The sequence below is a fragment of the Furipterus horrens genome, unplaced genomic scaffold, assembly GCF_987537825.1.
Source record: "Furipterus horrens unplaced genomic scaffold, mFurHor1.1.pri manual_scaffold_9, whole genome shotgun sequence".
In the NCBI taxonomy this organism is placed as follows: domain Eukaryota; kingdom Metazoa; phylum Chordata; class Mammalia; order Chiroptera; family Furipteridae; genus Furipterus; species Furipterus horrens.
The window spans coordinates 100,704,785-100,725,075 of record NW_028327179.1 but is presented as its reverse complement, the minus strand read 5'-3'; the positions used below and the strand labels follow the sequence as shown (position 1 = coordinate 100,725,075).

Sequence of the window (20,291 nt, the reverse complement as noted above, 5' to 3'; positions counted from 1 at the left end):
CGCACGTTAATCCTGGCTTTACTTTTATTTATGACTTGCTCTAGTCGTATTTAATCGGATAATGTAACCAGTGTGTTTTTCTTTATTGAAAATATTTTGATTCTTGACGTAGTGACTTTTTAAGGTGTAGGATTTGTTTTTAATTTCTTTGTTAAAGGCCTTATTTTTCGACCAGCTGATTCCACAGCATGTAAGTGGGTAGATAAAACGGACGACTGTTTCATACCAGATTCTTGTGTTTTCTTTTTTTAATGAAGCTTGTTTTGTGGCTCCTCTCGAGCAAGTAGGACAGACCCGTGTTGGTAAATACATTTTGTTTTGCGTGGTGATATGGCCACAGGGTTTGCGTTTACCAGTCAAATAATCTTTTCATACCTTTTTATAGAAATTTTGGATCCTTCGTTGTCATTTTAAATGTGTCTTTTGAAAGGTTTATTTGAGAGGAGTGGTTGTGGCTGAAATGCGGGGCTATTTTAAGACTACGTAGTTCTTTGACTTTCTGTTCCCTTTATTTCCTGCAGTGATTTACGATTCAGAACCTTATTTTATGAGTGCTAAGTTATAAACGTTGGAGGTACCTTTTCTTCTCTCACTTCCCACTGAAAATGAGGAAATGAGAAAATTTTTTTTGTCTTCTCCTGTCTTAAGTTAACCCAGACTCTAAACCTTGTCACTTTTTCTCTGCAAAAAAAAAAAAAGTATCTATTTTCTCTTATGAATTCCAATCTCATTTCACCCCCAATCTTTGTGTCCGGGTTATTTTCCTCTAAAAGCGAATGCTCTTGCCTTCAGACGACCGCAAGGACTTGTTACAATATAGCTCCGCGTTACACCTTGTTTTCCTTTTAGACTCTGGAAGCAGTTCCGCCCATGGAATGGTCTAGAAAAGAGTTGGTTAACTTTGCCTTTGAAAAAAACGCCACAGTGCCTTCTTTACATTCCCTTTAATACTACTTAGTAGCATCTAGATAATTTTGTTTCGCGCTCTCATTCATTACGTTCTTTGTCAAATTTTTCATTGTCTTGGAAAATGTCTTTAAGAGTTACAGGTTTCCTTCCCAACATGGCTCTCAGCCTCCGCTTGGCCCTGCTCTGTCACATTCCTCCGCCCTCCTTCCGGGAGACAGGCGTTTGTAACCCCGCTGGGAACGGGCGCAGGATCCGTGGCAATGATTTGACTTTCCGGAGCCAGGTTCCCTCGTGCAGAGAATGTTCGTAGTCCTTAGCTCCCAGGGGTGTTGGATTTAGGGAGGTTGTGCTGAAAATGAGGATCCAAGTACCCAAAGCAGTCGGCCTGTGGCTTTCCCTGGAAGGCGTGTCCTCCCAGTCGTCTGAGGAATGACCCTCTTCCGTGGCTGTTGAACTCTCCCAGGCACCTCCACCTTCTTTAGTCGTCACTGGCTCATGGAGCGAACAGTCGAAGGCCTGGGACGCGGAGGCTGGAGACCCAGGCCTTCCCCGGGCTCCGGCCTGGGGAGTGCGCGCCGAGCAAGAGCTGTGCTTTCAGGGGCTCGGCTGCAGACCAGGCGCTGTCTCGGCGGCTGCTTCTCCCCGTTTCTCTCTCAGGAATGCGTGTGTGGGTACTTCAGGTGTTTTTAAAAACTTCCACTTGAAAATAATTTCAGTCCTTAAAATGTGGAAAAATAAAACTACCCATATGCCATTGTATTCAATACCTAGATTCACCTAATGAGGGGATTTCATTATCATCGCCCTGGCCCTTTCTTCCCACCCCCTCCTCCCCACCCCTTCCGACTATTCTTTGAGGTAGGGGTGGGTGGGGTTGAACCTTTTAAGGGGAAGTTACATACATTTTGCTCCCTTTACCCCTAAACACGTAAATGTGTATTTCCTCATAATACAGATATTCTTACGTAATCATAGCACTGTTATCTGTTTCACACGTTACATCCATCGATTGCGTTGGCCAAAAAAGTTACTTTTTTCTCTTTTCCTGTAAAAATAAGACACTTTTTTTTTCTTTTTCTTTTTTTTTTTTTTTTTTTTTTTTTTTTTCATTTCCCCCAGTAACTTTGGACATTTTGATTCGGCCCTCTTCCGCTACTGGCTTCCAGTGGCAGGGGCCTGGGGCTGCTAAACATTTCCCAATGCAAAAGACACCCCATAGCAAAGAGCTATTTGGCCAAAAGGTCAGTAGTACCAACAAACTTAACAAACCACTTAAAAAAAACAACTTCATTTATTTTTAGAGAGACGGGAAGAGAGGGAGAAAGAGGGAGAGAAACATCCATGTGTGGTTGCCTCTCGCACGCCCCCAACTGGGGACCTGGCCCACAACCCAGGCCTGTGCCCTGACTGGGGATCGAACCGGCGACCCTTTGATTTGCAGGCTGGCACTCAATCGAGGGCTCACAAACCACTTTTGAGACGTTCTATCAGTCTCAGCACCTTTTCCGTGCACTGCACAAATCTTTTTTTGTGTTTGATTTGTGTTTTTACTTTCCTTAAAATAATAAAGTACATAATCTACATGTACTCCCGTAATTTTTAAATAATGAATTTACACCACTGCCTCCAGTTCTGATCCTCCCCGCTGAGGTTTCTGCCTTCTCCCGTTCCTGCATGTTTGTTCATCTATAGTCGGAATCCGGGGTCCCAAAAATACTGAGTCGCTGACAAATTCAGCATAATAAACGAGCCTTTAGCTTGTTCTCAGTGACAGCTTTTATTCCCCTTTCCATAGAGATTCAGTTTTTTAAAAAAATATAGGATACTAACATGCTTTCAAAAGTCAAAGTTATATAAAAAGTTCTTCTCGATTATCATTTTCTCAGGCTTGAATTTTATCACGTTTACTCTCCTAGGTAACTAACTTGCTTTCTGGCTTGTCCTTCCTGTGTTGTTTTTGTAATGATAAACAGATACATTATTTTCTCCTTACACCGAAGGTAGCACATTATATATGCTCTTTTGCATGATGCTTTTTCACTTAAGGTAATCTGCAAGTCACTTCATATCCGTTCATAGCGATTTCCCTCCTGCTCCCCGCCTCCATCTGCACCCTAGTGTATTCAGCCAGTGGCCAAAGCTTGGGTACTGAGGCCTTGACGGTGTTTTACATAACAAATGGTTCTGGAGTGGGTAACTTGATGCCGGGGGGTTTCTGAGTTGTTGAGAGAGGATCTAGGACAGATTTGTAGGAGTGGGACTAGCACCCAAGCAGGTGGCCGGATGGTGTCCCGCCCCGGTCCCTCGTCCCTCTCCCTGGCTGCTGGCTGCGCACAGGGTCACCAGCAGAGGCAGGGATGAAAGGGCCGCTTTCCCTGGATCCTTGCCAGAAGAATGTCCTGTTCAGCTTTTGAATTTGTGCCTACTTTATGGTGAAAAATGGTATCAATGTAGTTTAATCTCCACTTCTCTGTTGAGTGAAGTTGATCTTTTTTTTTATATATGCGTAAGGGTAATTTTGATCTCCTTTTATGAGTTGTTTTCTCTTGTGTGTGCCCTGTTATTCTTGGTGATTTCGGGTTTTCTACCTTCCAGTTTAAGGGTTCTTTATACATACTGGGAATATTAGGCCCCTGTCTGTGTTACACGGTGCGTGTATTTTCCCCCAGTCAGTCATTTGCCTTTTGACTTGTGTTATTTTTTGCCACACAAAAGTTTATTTTTAAACAGCTAGATTCATCAGTCTTTTATTATTTCTGGATTTTTGAGTTAAAATTATCCTTCCCCTACACTGAGGTTACAGAAGAAATCTTTTCTTTTCTTTCAGTTTTTGCGTCCTACTTTTGACGTTTAACTTTTAATTCTAGCCTGTTTGGGGCTGCTGCTCCTGTGGAGTGTGAACTGTCTTCTTCGAGTTGGCTCTCTGCTTGTTCAAAACCAGCCCTCCACAGACTGTCATCGGCCTGAGATCTCATACTGGGTTTTCGATTTGGTTGGGATTATCCCTGGAATTTCTTGTCTCTCCCATCGGTCTGTCTTTCTGTTTATGAACCAAGACCGTTCTGTTTCCACTGCAGAGGCTTTGCTGTGTGTGGTGCTGACGGTCCCCTTAGGAGCCCTCTCATGGCCCAGTTTCCCTCGCTGTTCCTGTGTTGGTCTGGCTCCATGGGAAACTTCATGGAAGTTTTTACTGGGATCCCTTTAAATTTATTACTCAGCATCTTGATGATATTAAGACATCCAAACTAAGAACAAGATATGCCTTTGCATTAGTTCACGTCTAGGTCCTTGTCTTCTGAGAGTGCTTTGTTAATTTTCTTTGTATAGGTTTTTGCTATTTTTTTTAAGTTCATTCTTAAATATTTTATCTATTTTGTTGCTGTTATAAAGGGAATTTTCTCATTTATTATACTTCTTAATGGGTTATTCTTTGTGTATGTGAATTCTATTGACTTTCCATTGCTAGTTTTATATATCTTGCCACTTCGTTAAATTCTCTTATTGACTTTATGATCGACTTTCTAGAATTTTCCAGCTATACTACCTTGACATCTACAAATACAGTTTGGTTTCTCCTTTCCTTAGTCTTCTGCCTCTGTTTTTAGTTGTTTCACTGTTTACATGGACTTCAGAGCCATGTCAGACGGCAGCGGACAGAGTAGACGGCCTCGCTCTGCTCCCGCCCGTGGTGGGAATTGCTCTCGGGTTCCGCAGGTAAAGAAACTGCTGGCTTTAGAGTTGAGGCATGTGCTTGTAGCACATTAAGGAAATACCCATTTTTATTTCCTCGAGAGTTGGTTTTTAAATAAGAATGGGTTTTGATTTTTTTTTTTTTTCCTCCCCAAAGGCTTTTTGAGCATCTAGTGAAATTGTTTCCTTGGGCCTAAGAATGCGGTACACTTTATGATAGACGTCTCTGATCCTCGGACCTAAGAGTGTGGTACACTTTATGATAGATGTCTCTGACCTTGAACCGCCCTTACATCCCTTGTGTCCGCTCGGCTTGGATGTGGCTTCCTGTTCTCCTGACTTGCCGTTGGAGGACGTGATAGTGCTCAGGGCTTCTGCATCAGCATCAGTCCATTCACGTTGTGTTTGTAAGCGCTGAGCAGATATCTTTGTGGCCCATGCTTGTTTCTCCTTTTCAGCGAGCAAGTCTTTCCGCATGAATCCAGCAGCTCAGAAAGGCAGTCAGTTCCCTTTGTTGGCCTTTTAGATGGGAGAGTCGGGGCGGGTGATGTCTCGCGCCAGGGTTGCAAGGCAGGCTCACTCACGGGCTCAGAAGAGGGTGTTGGCTGGCCCCTGGCAGGCCTCGCACCGCGTTCAGAGCTCTCTTGTGAAAAACGTGAGCGCCTCTCTGTTCTGAACACAGGAGGAGCCGTGCTTGGATCTGATCTGGAGTGATACCTCCACAATTTCAGATGCCAAGGCATCGGGAGGGGCGATGCTGTCTCTTCGGTAGGAACAGGGTGGGCTTTGGTCTCTCCGCTGCCCGTAGCAAGTGGGGGCCCCTGGCAGCCCCATCTGGCTCCCCACAGGGGCGCCAAGGAGCTCTGCCACCGCCTGGCTCTGAAAGACGAGTGTTTGGAAGTCGGAGGAGTTGCTTTGTTCCTGGTGTTTCCCCTGCTTACCTTTCCTTGGACGCGTCTGTCCCCCGTTTACATTTTCCCGGAGGTTGTAGTGCAAACTGAGGGGTGTGACAGCAGACATTCAAAACAAGTAGCTTGTTCAGAAACATAGACCTGCCTTGGTGTCATGAAAATGGGAGCTTACTGGATAATCTACAAATGTTTCATTGATTTCAGAACGGTTTACAGCAGAACTGCAGTACAGATGCATAACAGACTGGTTTTGTCTCCTGTTCCCTGGCGTTTAGAATTGCAGGATATGTGTAGGATGTGGCACACGGTCTAGTTCCCAGTGGCACCACAACTGCCTGGTCTGTGACCGTTGTTACCAGCAGCAGGATAATTTATGTCCTTTCTGTGGGAAGTGCTACCATCCAGAACTGCAGAAAGACATGCTTCACTGTAACATATGCAAAAGGTAAGGAGCCGGCCGCCCCGCCACAGCACCCTGCCCGTCCCTCTGTGTGACTGACTGTCCTCTGCCCTGTGGCTCGGCCCTGAGCGGCTCCCCACAGCCTTCCCGTTAGCGCTGCGCTGGGGGAGGGGGGCGTTACGTTTTCCTGAACCCGAAAGGCAAGGGGGAGTGAATGGGCAGAAGCTAAGAGCAGACCAGAGGGGGCTTCCAGAGGGGGCTGAGGAGGAAACAGAGGGGCAGTCTGGCAGTGGGAGTGCGTCCGTTCCTTTAACGCTGCCCGGACATGCCGGTTCCTCGGCACGCTCCGCGCCCCGGCAGCCTCTCCCAGTCACCCTCGTCCCCTCTGTCACCGGGGTCTCAGTGGCTTCTCTCTCTGCACTGTATCATGAACTTGACTTCCCACTGGAAAACGTCACTTAAAACCATTTGTCACCGCAGGTGGATCCACTTGGAATGCGACAGGCCGGCGCACCCCGAGCTGGACGCCCGGCTCCGGGAGGAGTACACCTGCGCGTACTGCAGGCACCTGGCGGCCGAGCTGGGCGCGCTGCAGCCGGCCGACGGCGAGGCGGCCGACGGGCCCGCAGGTACGCTGTGCCCCGCCGCGGGAGGTCTCCGCGGGGCGCTTCCCCCGCCTTTGGCCTGTGACGTGGTTCGCACGTCAAAACCTAGGTTCTCTTACCCTGAACAAGTTGGCCTTTCAGAGTGCCATCCTTCAACGTTCAGAGCCCAAAGTTTGCTCGATGCCTTTAGGAGTGTGCTGTTGGGTATGAACGCGGTGGCAGGGTTCTCGGGGGGTGAAGAAACAGACCTTCTGACCGGCCCGTTTTTCTGCCACCGTCCACATGGGTGGCCGCTCCGGTCACAGTCCTCACGTTGCCGTCTGCAGGGAGTTCAGGTCGGCGCATCCTAATCGCTCCTGTTTTAGTTCCAGGATGCCCGCAGGGTTCAGTGTGGGGTATCCTCCTTAAATAATAAAATGCCGATTACCTTTTAATGCAGTACACTTGCCATGTTTTTTAAACTGTAAATATACATGGGGTTCAAAATAGAAAAACGTGGTGAAGAATTTCATGGCATTTTGGGTGGTAATTTACCCTCGCTAAAGCAGATTCGTAATTGTTGTGACTTAGTTAACCAAACCATGAAACCTCGTTCTGAGCTAAAGAGTGAATACTTTTCTGTTAAGATTATAACAATGAGATGGACGTGGGCGGCGCTGAAGACCCTGCGGTGTTCCCGGAGCAGGCAGTCCCCGACGGGGCTCCTGGTGAGGGCGCTGCGCCTGGAATTGTTCCAGACGGTAAGATGCAGGCCGTGGGCGGGGGGTATATAGGGTGAATATGTGAATGTCTAGGAAAACGTTAATATCCTAAATAAAAATTAGCCAAGATGTACGAAGTACTTGGGAAGTTTCTAGAGAGGAGCCTTTGGTAAAATAACCTTAGACAAGAATTAATAGGGGACACAGCACATGGATATTTGCAGTTCAGCTGTAATCTAGACCTAATCATAAATAAGTACTTTGTTTACAGAACAAGTGGTTTTCGTTCAAGAGTGATCCGTGATCTCCTTCTTGGGTTATACTTGTAATGACTCAGCACAGCCGTTGCTGGTGGCGAGGTGTCCCCTGCTGAGATAATGAAGGGTTTACTTCCGATGGTCCCAACAGTCCTACTGAGGGTTATGTCCGTTATTTCAATTAAGCTTTTTGCAATATTGATAATAAGCTATTGCTGTACATGAAGATCAGAAGTTAATGAGAGGCCAGGTTGGGGAAAAACTGCTGAACTAAAATTAGTCCTGGGCTCACCTGATAGTCTGGTAGTTAACGTGAAATTGTGTGTTTTATAGACTGACTGTATATGAAAGCCTCTGAGATGTTTTGAGATTGAGTTTATATTTAACAATTACTAAAAGGTATGTGAAATGAAGGGAAATCAGACAGAGCTATGTGTAGCAGGTCATCATAGTGCATAAACGGAGTCCCGATGCTTTTCCACACCCCGCTCACTCATAAATAGCAGTGTTACATTTCGTGCGTGTGTGGGGAAATGGCGTGTGGCAGTGGGATAAAGACCTTGCCTGGGCTGCCCTTGAGAGAGTGGGGTCGGGGAGCTTTTGACTCCGTGCTAGAGACTCCGTAATTGTGTGTTCACAGCCGCTCAGGCCTGCGCGGGAGAGCCGCAGAGGGGTGAGCCTCCAGGGAGCCTGTGCACGCGTGGCCTTCTCGTTCCCGGTAAGCTGCGCTTCCTGCGGTCTGAGGGCACCGCGTCCCCGCCACGCCCGTGCGGCTTCCTTACGGGCCTGTGGTGTTGTCTGTTGACTTTTCAGGTTAATTATTGCAAAGACTTGTTTACTCTTGTTCACACTTTGTAGTAAGGAAATCTTTTAGTTAAGTGATCCTTTACTTGCACCGAATCGGCGGTGGAATTCTGAAGGAGGTTACAGTCTCTGTCAAGGGAGCTTAAGCAAATGGTCCTCATTTAGGCAAGTTAAAATCACTGTCTGAAGCCCCGGCTGCTGTGGCTCAGTGGATGGAGCGTCGGGCTGCGAGCCAAGCGTCGCCGGTTCGATTCCCAGTCAGGGCACATGCCTGGGTTGCACGTCAGGTCCCCAGTTGGGGGCACGAGTGAGAGGCAACCACACAGTGATGTTTCTCTCCCTCTCTTTCTCCTTTCCCCTCTCTCTACAAATAAATAAATGAATAAACAAACAAGTAAATAAATTAAAAAATAAAATCATTGTCTAAGACGAGTAGGTGACCATTATCGAACTTATGTTTCCCTTTTAGTCTTACTATTGCTGCCTAGCGTAGAACAGCAGGAATACATTTGAGGTCCAGGCAGGCTCCTCCTTGCTGGTATTACTTGAGGTCATCGGGCTTCCATTAGCGGGCGGTTGAGGCTTCCTCTTGTATAATATTAGGGTTTTTTTTATTATTATTATTTGAGTCACTCAAATGATGGTCCTTTTGGTTTTAAACTTTTAACTGTTTATTCTTCATGTCTGTTTAATTTTATGGTAAGTATTTTTGAAGCATTTTTATGTTAAAAAATATTAGGGACCGTTGATATTTTTTCTTTATCCTTGACTAGAGTCTGTCAGTAAAGTGGGATTTCATTTTGATATGAGAATGTAGATAAATTTCAGTCACTATGGTAAATCGTAAATGAGGAAATTACCATATTTTTCGCACCAGAAGACGCACCTGACCGTAAGACGCACCTAGGTTTAGAGGAGGAAAACAAGGGAAAAAATATTCTGAATCAAATGGTGTACTAAAATATTTAATAAAATATAACAGAATAGTATTTCAACCATGCAAAGTGAACAGCAGTCAACAGCGGTATTAAGAACCGTCATCAACTGTCATTAACAAATGAGGAGAGACTTTAAGGTTCAAGTGCTCTTCTAGTTTGCTGGGAACCCCAGGTCAGGAAATACACATCAAGGTCTGTGACATAATATTTGCTCCATAAGACGCACAGACATTTCCCCCCACTTTTGGGGGGGTAAGAGCGCATCTTATGGAGCGAGAAACACAGTAGTTATCTCTATTGATGCAGCTTAGAGATTTCCTTGATGGTATTTGAAATACGTGCTTTTTATCTTCAGTGGTCTTGCGTAATAGATAGAGCACGTACGGGCTCATCAGTTAAACCTCTACATTTTCTGTCAAGTAAGATTGGGTTAAAGATCTGACGCTCTAGCACCCTGATTGAAAATCTGGTAGGCTGATGGCTAGAAATGTTCCCGGTGCCTAATTATGTTTATGAGTTGCCAAGATTAGTTTCTCCAGTTAACAGAGGATGAGGGAGAACAAGGATTATATCCAGAAATTGCGTTGGGTGTGTTAGCAGGCACAGCTACGCAGAATAAGTCTCGCTCCGCAGTCCTTACTCACCTGAGTCTACAGAGCGTTGCTTATAGCGGGTGCCAGCTGCTGCCAAGCAGCCTTGTGTTCCAGGCGAGTCTTCTCTTTTTAACTTGGGCAACCTCACATAACATCACTGACCTCGTTTTCCTAGCTGCCCAATAAGTATAACTTCACCTAGAAAAATTTTAATACTTTTGTAAGTGCTCTGATTATAAAACATTGTATACATGTAATGAAATTATATTGGAAATTCTATTTCAATGTTCTTACCAGAAATACCTTATACGGTATTAGGGATTTTATTTAGGTGATGATTATTATTGGGTTTTTTTTAGGTTTTGTGGTCTGGTCTGTGACTGATTCTGTCTCAGCCTATTAGTTTTAAGCTGCAGAGCTACAGACAGTTAACACATTAATGTCTTATACCTACTTGTAATTAGAAATTAAAAATTTCATATGTACATTAGCATGACAAATATTCCAAATTTTGTAGAATCATCTCAAGATAAAGTGCACCCTGAATTGGAACATCAGATCTCTCCCACGATTGATGATTACCAAATGGAAGTATCTTCTAAAGTGATGCTGCTGTGTGACGAAGACCCACACGTGACCCAAACGGAGGTGACCCACAGCATCCAAGCCCTCGCGCACCCGGCCACCGTGGGAGCGGAGCTCCTGTCCTTAGAGGAGCCTAAGTCAGCGGCGCATGCCGAAGAGCCGGCGCCTCTGAGAGCAGCCGTGGAGCCTGTCACCAACCCTCCAGAAACCCGAGCGTCCCCGTGTGCGGAAACACCTTCGTTATGTCCTCAGCAGCAGTGGGCTGAAGCGCGGGGACAAGAAGACACGGAGAAGAAAGGAACCCCTGCGTCTTCCACCGCCTTTACGGACTCGGAAACGGCGCCTGCCGCTGTGTTTCATGCAAAGGATGGTTTCAGCCAGGACGCTTCTGTCAAGTTGCCGCCAGAGACGGACCCATCCACCCCCTCGGCCGCGGCCGACAGGAGCCAGGCCCCTGCGGCCACCCCCACGGCCCGGCCTGCCGACCTGCCTTCCCACGACGTGCTGCCTGGCTACCCGCCCGCGCTCAGCGCCGCTGTCGGAAACATCGTGCCGACCACGTACTTCTCAGTCACTCCCAAAATCGGCATGGGGAAACCAGCCATCACCAAAAGGAAGTTCTCTCCCGGGAGACCCCGGTCCAAACAGGTAGGGCGGCTGTAACGGTGTTGGTAACCCGCTGGCGCACCTCTGAGACCGGGTGCGCGTGGGTTCCGGCGTGCGGGCACTGTCTTCTCTCCACGGGGCTTACGTGCGATGCTGACTTAGGTCTGGGGCCGTTGTTTAAAAACTGCTTTGGGAAGACTATTAAAGTGGTCTTATTTGGAATTTTAGCTCTGTTATGACCTACAAATGTAACTTATTTGATGATAGTTTCTAATAGGAAACACTTAAAAAGAATTTTCTTTAGCTCTATACCAGTAACAATAATCCCTTAAAAGAAACAGGCAAGTTTGGGGTCTAGTGTAACATTTCAAGTGAGGACTTGTATCCCGGTTTCAGGAAACATCTTTGGCTTGTGCTGCTGATCTTTAGAAGTGAGGGAAAGCCCCTCCTGGGATCGTTTTAAGCAGTGTGGGTTTTACCCTTGGGGGCAAGTTGCAGTTCTTTTTAAGGAGGATTGAAATGAAGCCAAGGGCCAGGTGAAGACACCGTACCTAAGATTTATTGGTTCTGCAAAGTTTCTGCTTTCTGAAGATTTTATAAAATGGCCAGGGATCTGACATGCAGAAGTAGTCACAACGATAATTTGGAGTTTCATGTCTCATAATGTAAATGATTAAAAGTTTGATGTTTTTAGGAATAATATCTTTACCATCCAATTGTAGAATTGTAAGATCAGTAGAAAAATAAAACTGTATTTTAACTTAATGTGAGAATTAGTGTCCTCCAAATAGAGTCCAGATATATTGTCATTTTCTAAGGACAGCAAGTTACCCTGTTCTATACCAAGGGAGATTTTTATTCTCAAACCAGCGTTCCTACTCCTTAGTCTTTTACTGTTTTTTTTTCTTTTTTCTTTTTTCTTTTTTGAATAGTTATATAATAATTAATGTAATTTTGGCTCTGAAAAGATTTTAGCAATGGAAATTTGCTAAAAATTCTCTAATTTTGGTTCAGATAATTGACATTCTTTAAGGATATTGCATCATAGATATTCCTGTTAAATCTTACAGTATTTCTCCGTATTTGGAGACTTCTGTTCCAACCGAGAAACCATTAGGATTAATTTTCTGTTGACCTATGTTCCAGGATTTTGTGTGTGTGTGTGGGGGGGGGTCTGTTTCTTTTTTTCCAGGTTTATCCCATTTGACATGAGTCGTGTCCTGATGCTTGCTATTACTTCTGCTGTGTCCTCTGTCACTCCTCAGTCCTGGTTGGTCCTACTGTCTGTCCAGCTGTCTCGCTGCTCCCCCCTAGCCTGTGCTGATGTCACCCGCATTCTGTAGAGCCCGCTCTCCCCGCCTCAGCCCCCCATTACCTTGGGTGTGGCCGTGCAGCCCCGCCTCCCCTTGAGGCGTCCTGCCTGCTCGCTCACTGGGCTGCCTCTGTGCCGGGTGCCTGGCCCAGAACAAGGCAGCACATCCGCTTTTCCGTCATCGCTGGGGCACTGAGACCATGAGGTCCCTAAACAGGAAAGTGGGAAGTGCGTGTCCTTACGTGGGAAATCCCGATGGCCATTTTTCTGTTACGTGACTTCATTTAGTATTAGGCATTCGTGTCTTACATTTCTGGTTTCATTCTTGGCAGGGAGGCCTGGCTGTGGAATGAGATGGATTTTCATAGCGGTTATCGTGATATAAGCAAGATTCTTTGGTTTCCATCTTTCTTATTTCATTGTTAATACCACTGGGATTCGCGTATTTTGTGGAATGGCGTCCATTCTACAGTCTTGACCAGATGGTGGACACCACCCTGACCAAAGGACTGTGTGTCTCATCGATTAAATAGTTTCGCAATGGTCAGGTTTTTATCTGAGCCACATCCTAACATCACAGGAGCCTTTCCAAGAACTCTCTTAGAAATGAGATGAATGCTTTAATTAGTAACAGAGGAAATCTGAAAGCTCTCAACTGATGTGACAGCTCTTGATTGGCGCGTGTCTCCTGGGGACAGAGTGGCCGGTGGGAGGGAAGCCGGCACCTTCCAGGAGAAACACGCAGGCCTTGGGCGGTTGGTGACGTTTGTCAGTGTCCCGCTTCCAAAGTAAAAAGAAGCAGGGAGGTAAATGTTAATGTTTTATTTAGCTCAGTTATCATTTAGCTTTTAAATAACTTAAAAATTATTAATGAGGTGCTTCCCATTTACTTTTCACGCTCAGTGTTCTAGATCTGGCTTCCGATGAATGCCGTCAGACGCCTTAGGAGCCTCGTATGCCCGGCGGCTACCTTAGTGGGGCATTTTTAAAAGCATGGGAACTTCAGCTCCAGAATTACTGGTGACATTAATACAGACACTAAACAGATTTAAATTTATACACTAAGGATGTTGCTCTGCATTCGCTCTTTCTAAGGATTGAGGTAGAAATATTGTACTTTCTCCAGTTGCTCACAGGACACATTTTAAAACATAAAACCATCAGTTGTAGCAACAGATATTTTCAGCACATATTAGATTATCAGTATACCGCCTATATACCCATACACACTTACATGTACTCGTTTGCATCATTACATATATACATGAGCATGTTTATAAACACGTACATACATATATGTACAGATGAGAGCATGTGCATAGTGGTATTGGGGTATACATGTCTATGTTTATAGATTCAGACATATTTATAATTATTCTGAATCAGATGTCAGGATGCAGAAAATGGAATCTGTTTGTTAAGGATTGGAATCCATTATCAAATGATAGACCTGCAGAATTATTTTCCCTTTAGAAGAGTTAGTAATTGAAGTTCAGTGTTTATATGGGAGATTTTAGCTGTCATTTAGTGAGCAGTATGCTTTTTTCTTCATGGAATGTTTCAAATGTATCTGTAATTATGCTTCAAAACTTTACTAACTCTAGGACTAGCAGCATGAGTTTTTGTGATGGTTTTGGATAGAAAGATTTCTCTTTTGATTTCTTCCCCATTTCAGACACAGGATTTCACAGAGACAAGGAGGAAGAGTTTATACATGACAGGGAGGAGGAGGAGGAAACTGTCGGGCCCGGTGACGGGCAGCAGGCTGGCCATGGTTCCTTACCAGTTATCCCAGGGAACCGGCTGCTTTTCCTGTCGTCCTTCCTGACGTTACGCGTTCGTATACAGGTCTCTGCTCCGTGTCTCAGCGTGACGGTGGGTGTAGCTCACTGGGTTTCCAGAAGTGGCTGTTGACCTAACAGCATATTTTAGTCACCTGGGGAGATTTTTAAAATCAATGCAGTGCCCCACCCCCACAAAACACACCGTTAACCCCTGAGCAGAGAAATGTGTTAGTCATTGTCTTTATTATTTTTATGCATTAAACATAATACTACAGGAAATGCTCTTAAAAAGCAGTGGAAAATAAGATGAAAGGTTGCTTCATTATACCAAAAAATGTGTTCTCCAGTTTCTGTTTATTTGTCTTATCTCATAGGAGTATTTATGCATTCCAATTTGGAATCTTAGATAATAATGGTAATCTTAGCTCATCTCCCATTATTTACCCTATTTGTAGCATGTTATTTTATAGGGAAATAGTTAATGTGGTCACACAACTAGGATCTACTTTCAACGCTTCTACTAATTGTTTTCATGATGGCATTGAGTTTTTATTCTATGAAGTGTTTTGAGTCTATCAAGAAAATTTTATTTTAAAAAGTCGGCGGCAGCCATCCGTCTCGAGAGACGATGGTGTAGCTTCTTAAGAGTCTATCTGCACCGCCGAGAACGGTTGTGCAGTCCGACTCGGGAGTGACACGGTATCTGTCTCCTCCCGTGTTGAATCGGCATCTTGCGATGTCGCTGGAGTGTCCTCTCCAGTGGAGCTGAAGCTACAGAGCCTGGGCAGGGTGATATGGAGGGTCTGCTGTTGCCCATGCAGCAGACCCCCCCTCTCTTCGCAGCTGAACGATCCAAGGGAAAGACGGAGTCAATACAGCTTGGCTTCAGGTGCGCCGCAGGAGTTGCCGGTGTTGACTACAACGTCAAACCGCCTTAGGGACTCCGGCTCCGGATTTTCTGTCGGGGTTTACTCCCTTAGCCCTTCCCCTGAAGAGGTATGCCGCAAGGCAGCGGAGGTTTTTTGGAATCAGAGTTTTCCTTCTCTGATGTGCCCTGACTGGAAGATGGAAACAAATTAAATATTTTAAAAAGTACTGTTATATTTTGATAACAACTTTCAAAGTCAAAGAATTTCTTCATTTCTGATTTTTGTCTTTCCACCATTCTGGATGCTAACATCATCTATATGGAAAGTTTAAGAACTCCTGTGAGTTCTAAGACCGATACATGTTGAGCGTTTGTCAGAGAGAAGGTGACATTTCCTCCCAAAGTGAGCTGGTCAGAACTGTGTTCCCATTACACTATAAACTGGATTTCTTATTTTTCATTAAGTAATTTTGTTACGAACCTGAAATGGTGTAACACCTGAGTCCTGCAGCAGCGCTGTAAATGAAGTGCTTCAGGGAGCGCGGTGGCATCAGGGTCTGTTCCCGTGACGGTGACACGGGAGGCCGGGGCTCTCCAGCCTCCCGGGCAGGCGTGGCGCATGCAGGCAGAGACCAGGGTTCTCCGTTGGGCTGCCTGGGGAAGGCGCAGAGCGAACCACAGCTTTTGGGCAAGACCACCTGAAGCCTGGTTTCTCTCGGTTTTGTTATCTGCTAGCTTCTCCCTTTATTCAAGTCTTCATTTTATTTGACTTTTTTCCTTTGCCTTCACTGTTCCAGCCTGGTCTCAGCTGGGATCGTTCAAGGGAAGGAGGAGGGCACAGTCCAAGGCTGGGCCAGAGATGAGGGCAGGCCCACCTCCCTGTGGCTCAGCGGCAGGCGTGTGCTGTCTTTTTAGAAAGTGGCTTCTAAGAAGTTTTCTGGATTGTTGATATTGCTTCTTACTACGGCTCATTGGTCCGAGGAAAGCCTGAGTGCTGTAAAAATCAGTAGGAACATTTCTGGGGTGCAGTCGCTTGGATCAGACCCCCATTCTTCCATCATTGTCCGTGTGGCACCGAGCAGGTCACCTGGTGAGCTGACTGTTGCTTCATCTGTGAAGCTGCGTTACATGGTGGCTTTTGCACTTCAACGGTGACACACCTCCAGCACCTGACACGCAGCAGGGGAGGTGCTGCCTGCTGTCCTTGCTGAATCGCAGGTTAATGCAGACAGTGTTCCGTGAGAATGGAGACTTGGGAAGGGTGTGACCACGTCCTGGCTGTAGCAGCGGTGGCGACCTGCAGCTGGTCAGACTGACTGGTAACTGTACTGAAAGGTGCCGGCGAGGCGACCCGCAGGCCTGGCGGAGCCCGGCGCTGCTCCCAGGAAACACTGTCGGTAGTGGGCCTAAGCTCAGAGCCACAGCGTGGCTGCACAGACTTCAGAACTGAGCGGCCTGTTGATTAAGCTTTGTGTGTCGTGTGCTGGCGTGGAGGAAGCCACGGGGTGCCGTGGGGCCACAGGGGGCGAGGGGAAGCCTTGGCTCAGATGTAGGCACCTCATCTAGGAGAACTGAGGACTGGGCCCCTGCTCCGCACAGTGTGAGCTGCGACCAGGAACAGCAGCGTCACCTGGCAGACTCTTGGGGCCCGGGGCCCCCTTTAACTTGAGTGAAAATGTGTATTTTTAAGAAGGTTCCCAAGAAGCACTACTCTAAACCATTGGGAGATTAAAATGTAGTTTTAAACCTAAAACACAGCTAGCTCTTCGGGGCGTCCCCAGCCAGCGTGCAGCTCAGGGACATCAGACTGTCCCTTTGGGAGAGCGCGGAGGCCGGGGCTCAGGACCGATGCTGCCGCCGGCCTGCTCGCGTCACTTCTCTGCTTTCACGCCGCCCCAGCCTTCTCATGCCCGTTGGGGTTGGACTTGGTGCTGTGGGCGAGGTCCCGACGTGGGAAGGCCTCTGTGAGTCGGGACGTGCGTTGTTCCCTGGAGTGTGTGCGCGTGAATATACGTGCCCTGAGGACACACCCTGAGTGCAGGGGCTCCGTTTCTCCTGCGCGCTGTCCTCCTGTCTGCTCTGTGCGTCGTTCCTGGACGCGTCCTTTCAGACCCCCTTGGTGTCTCCTGTCTGCTGGGGGAAGGGACCCCAGGTGGCCTAGGAGTTGGAGACGCGAAGTCTGCCCAGGGGACACCAAACCCGCTCTGGCCGCTCTGAGAGCTGATTCCGTAGCTTAGGGTCCTTGGCCTCTGATCGCGACATGGGTCGTGTTGCCCAGCCAACCGCAGGATTAGGCTCCTCCCCCACGGCCTCTGCTGTCCCACCTCCTGTCCCGCGGCCCTCAGCAGCTGCATGACTACGAGGTCGATCTGTTTACTTGAGAAACAGACCTCAAAGCAGAAAGATTACAATCTCTGCCCGATAGTTGGGTTTTTGTTTGCTTGTTTTGTTAGTTTTTATGTTTGTTTGTTTCTATAATATGATAGCAAGAGGGTTCTGTCTAGCTTTCTTTACAATTTAAAGACTCCTCTTGGCTACATTTTGAATCATTTTGCTTTTACTTCATTTTGTAGATACTTTGTAAGAGTAACAATGCATTGGATAGATTGTTACTTTTTTCAATAGGTGAGGAAATCCAAGATTCTAGGCTTCAGCTGGTGGGTGAAAGGGTGTGTTCCGCATCCCACCACGGTGTGTATGGGTGCAATTATGCAGGCATGAGAGATAGGAAATGCTCGGTAGGAAAACGGTTGGTGTTCAGCAAATGTCCAGCAGAGTGAGCAGCATAGCAGTGAACAGAAAGGGCATGGCCTCTTCCCGGCAAGCTTCTGCCCCAGCGGCGCCGGTACCTGCGAGCAGCAGGCGCGAGTGCAGCGTACATTTGGGCGCGACAGCAGCGTGGGCCGCGCCGCACCAGAGCGGGCGCTGCCGTCCTCCGCGGGCCGCGTGTGCTTTTCGGTCTACGCTGAGAGCTGAAGGGTAATTTATCACTGAAGTTAATCATTGGAGCTGCATTTTAGTTTTAAGGTCTAAAGTATATATTAGCTAATTTCTCCTTTTTCAGAATATCTGAGTATATCATAATTTTTCTGCTGTTCCTACGCAATTGCACAGAATCCATCTTCCCGTGCCATATGATAATATGCTTATTAAAATTCATAATGTAATTACCCACACTTTTATTATATAAGTTCTTCCTAGCAGCTGAGTGCTTTTCTAATTATCTCTGAAACGACATCCAAGCGTTCTTGATGTATAGAGTCCTTCATTTTGTCCATCCATGTTTTATGAAGTATGAATGCTTTTTAAAACGAGATAGAGTTTTGGCATCAAAGCTAACTTTTAAATTATGATGAATAACGTAACCTTGTCTTCGAATATGACTTGCTGTGGTGCGTTTAAGGCCCGCGCACCGACGTGACGTTAAGCGGCCTCCCGAGAGGAGGCGGAGGTGGGTACACAGCCAGCTGCCGCAGAGCGGGGCTGCCGAGGGCTGATTCCGAGGCCCCTGCCCCCCACCGTCCCACCGAGCAGCGGCCAACGGGGAGCCGCGTGGGCCCGAACTGTGTTCGGTGAGAGGGCGCGGAAGGTGCAGGCAGGAGCCCGTGGTTCCGGGGAGCCCCAAGGGGCGGCTGCTGGCCAGCAGGTGTCCGGCCGAACCGAGGTGGGGGGCTGTTCTCAGGCCGCGGCCTCCGGTCAGAGGGGCCGGGCCCGTTGAAGGACACACGGGAGCTGGGGCAGTAGGGGCAGAGGGGGCAGTGGCAGCAGGACAGGGCCGCGTGCGGAGGGCGGAGCGGGCGGCGAGCTGGGCCGGACGCGCGCTGAGACCTGCCGGGAGTTTAGATCGGCAGAGGCGCGGGCGGCCCGGCTTCCACTTTTGAAAAGCCTCCGGTGCTGCAGGGAGAAAAGGGCTTGAGGCAGGCGGGCGAGGAAGGGGCTGAAGAGCGGCCCGGCGTGGGGAGGCGCGGCAGCCCACACTTGGCCCCGCGCGCGGCAGGGACAGCAGGCAGTGTGACCGGAGAGGGGCCTGGGGGCTCCGAGGAGCCAAGCCGACGGCCCTCCGCATGGAAGGGACGGCCGGGAAGAGGCCCGAAGAGGCAGAAGGGGCAGCGTGGGGGGGACGGGCGTGCCCATCAGGGCTCCCAGTCCACGTACAGAGGTGGCGGGCCAGGTGACGAGACGGGATGGGTTACAGGTGATTTTAGACGCCGTAGAGCTGGGCAGGTGGTGTGAGAGAGAAAACGGAACCCCACGAAGGAAGCTGAAAATCACACCCACTGGTTGCTCTCAGAGCGTGGACTTGGGAGACAGGAAGCCAGGAGGGTGTTTTCAGCCTTCGTGGAGGACAGTCCTGTTCGGGATGAGGAGGGCTGTCCAGGCCGCAGCCCTGGGGTGCGGTGGGGGCACGGGTGGAGGGAGAACTTGCGCGCCCACCCAGGAAGGTCGGCAGGAATGGCAGAGGAGGCTCACCAGGCGGGGGCCGAGCTGTATGTTGAGAGTCGGAGTAAAATAAGAATAGAGGAAGGACTTGCAGGGGGCAAGGAGATGACCACAGACCCCGCACGCGGTGGGGAAGAGGGCCGGTGTCCCTGAAGCTAGATCCTTGTGGGGACAGGAGGGAAACCCTCAGGTGCCCTGGTGGAGCTCGGGGGTGGCCGGGTGGGCAGGCTGATGACCAGCAGCCAGTCTCCCCCTCGTGCGATTCTTCCTTCCCTGCGGTCACCCCGTCCCTCTGCTCCCCGGGGGCCGCTCAGCCCCTCCTCTGGGTTGATTATTTCAATTCCCAGTGGTACTTCTATGTGATAATAAGTTACTGTGTGTTAGTTTGATGAGCATTTACAAACCTGGTAAGTACTGTGCTTCTTGTATTAACTTTTGCTCATTTAATGGTAAGTTTTATAGAGTGCATTCTTGAATTACATAATTCAAAATGGGTTCTTTACTGCTTAACATTTGTTTTGCCTTTTCCTTCAAAATGTTGTCTTTGTGTAGTAAACGTTTTTCTTCATGCTGCTTATTAGCCTCTTCATCTTAGTAGTTCAGGCGTTGCTTGCTGTGGTTATTTGGGCATAAATGTCTTAGTGTTATTTTAACAAGATACTGTTGTATAAATAATCAGGTATTGTAGGCATTGTAATTTGCAAATTTAGGACAATTGCTTTAACATTTTTCACTTTTCAAAGTAATCCCAGGGATGTGATCCAAGTCCCCTCACTGCAAACCAAACCCACAATTAGTGATCATGAACGAAGAGAAATTAAATGCCAGGGTTGTGACGGTGTTTGCACTTGAAGATGACACAGTAACTACTTTCCACAGTTTACAGCG

The 20,291-nt window shown here is 47.6% G+C and overlaps 1 protein-coding gene across 1 annotated transcript in view; it reads left to right on the top strand.

The window, feature by feature from the left end:
• The window catches only part of KMT2C (lysine methyltransferase 2C), a 204,449-nt gene that overhangs the window by 114,525 nt on the left and 69,633 nt on the right, over nucleotides 1-20,291 (top strand). Inside the window, exons 10-14 of the mRNA XM_090287721.1 lie at nucleotides 5,786-5,955; nucleotides 6,391-6,539; nucleotides 7,142-7,255; nucleotides 8,114-8,191; nucleotides 10,326-11,041. Coding sequence (XP_090143847.1) covers nucleotides 5,786-5,955; nucleotides 6,391-6,539; nucleotides 7,142-7,255; nucleotides 8,114-8,191; nucleotides 10,326-11,041 — 1,227 coding nt within the window. The remainder of the gene's footprint in view (nucleotides 1-5,785; nucleotides 5,956-6,390; nucleotides 6,540-7,141; nucleotides 7,256-8,113; nucleotides 8,192-10,325; nucleotides 11,042-20,291) is intronic.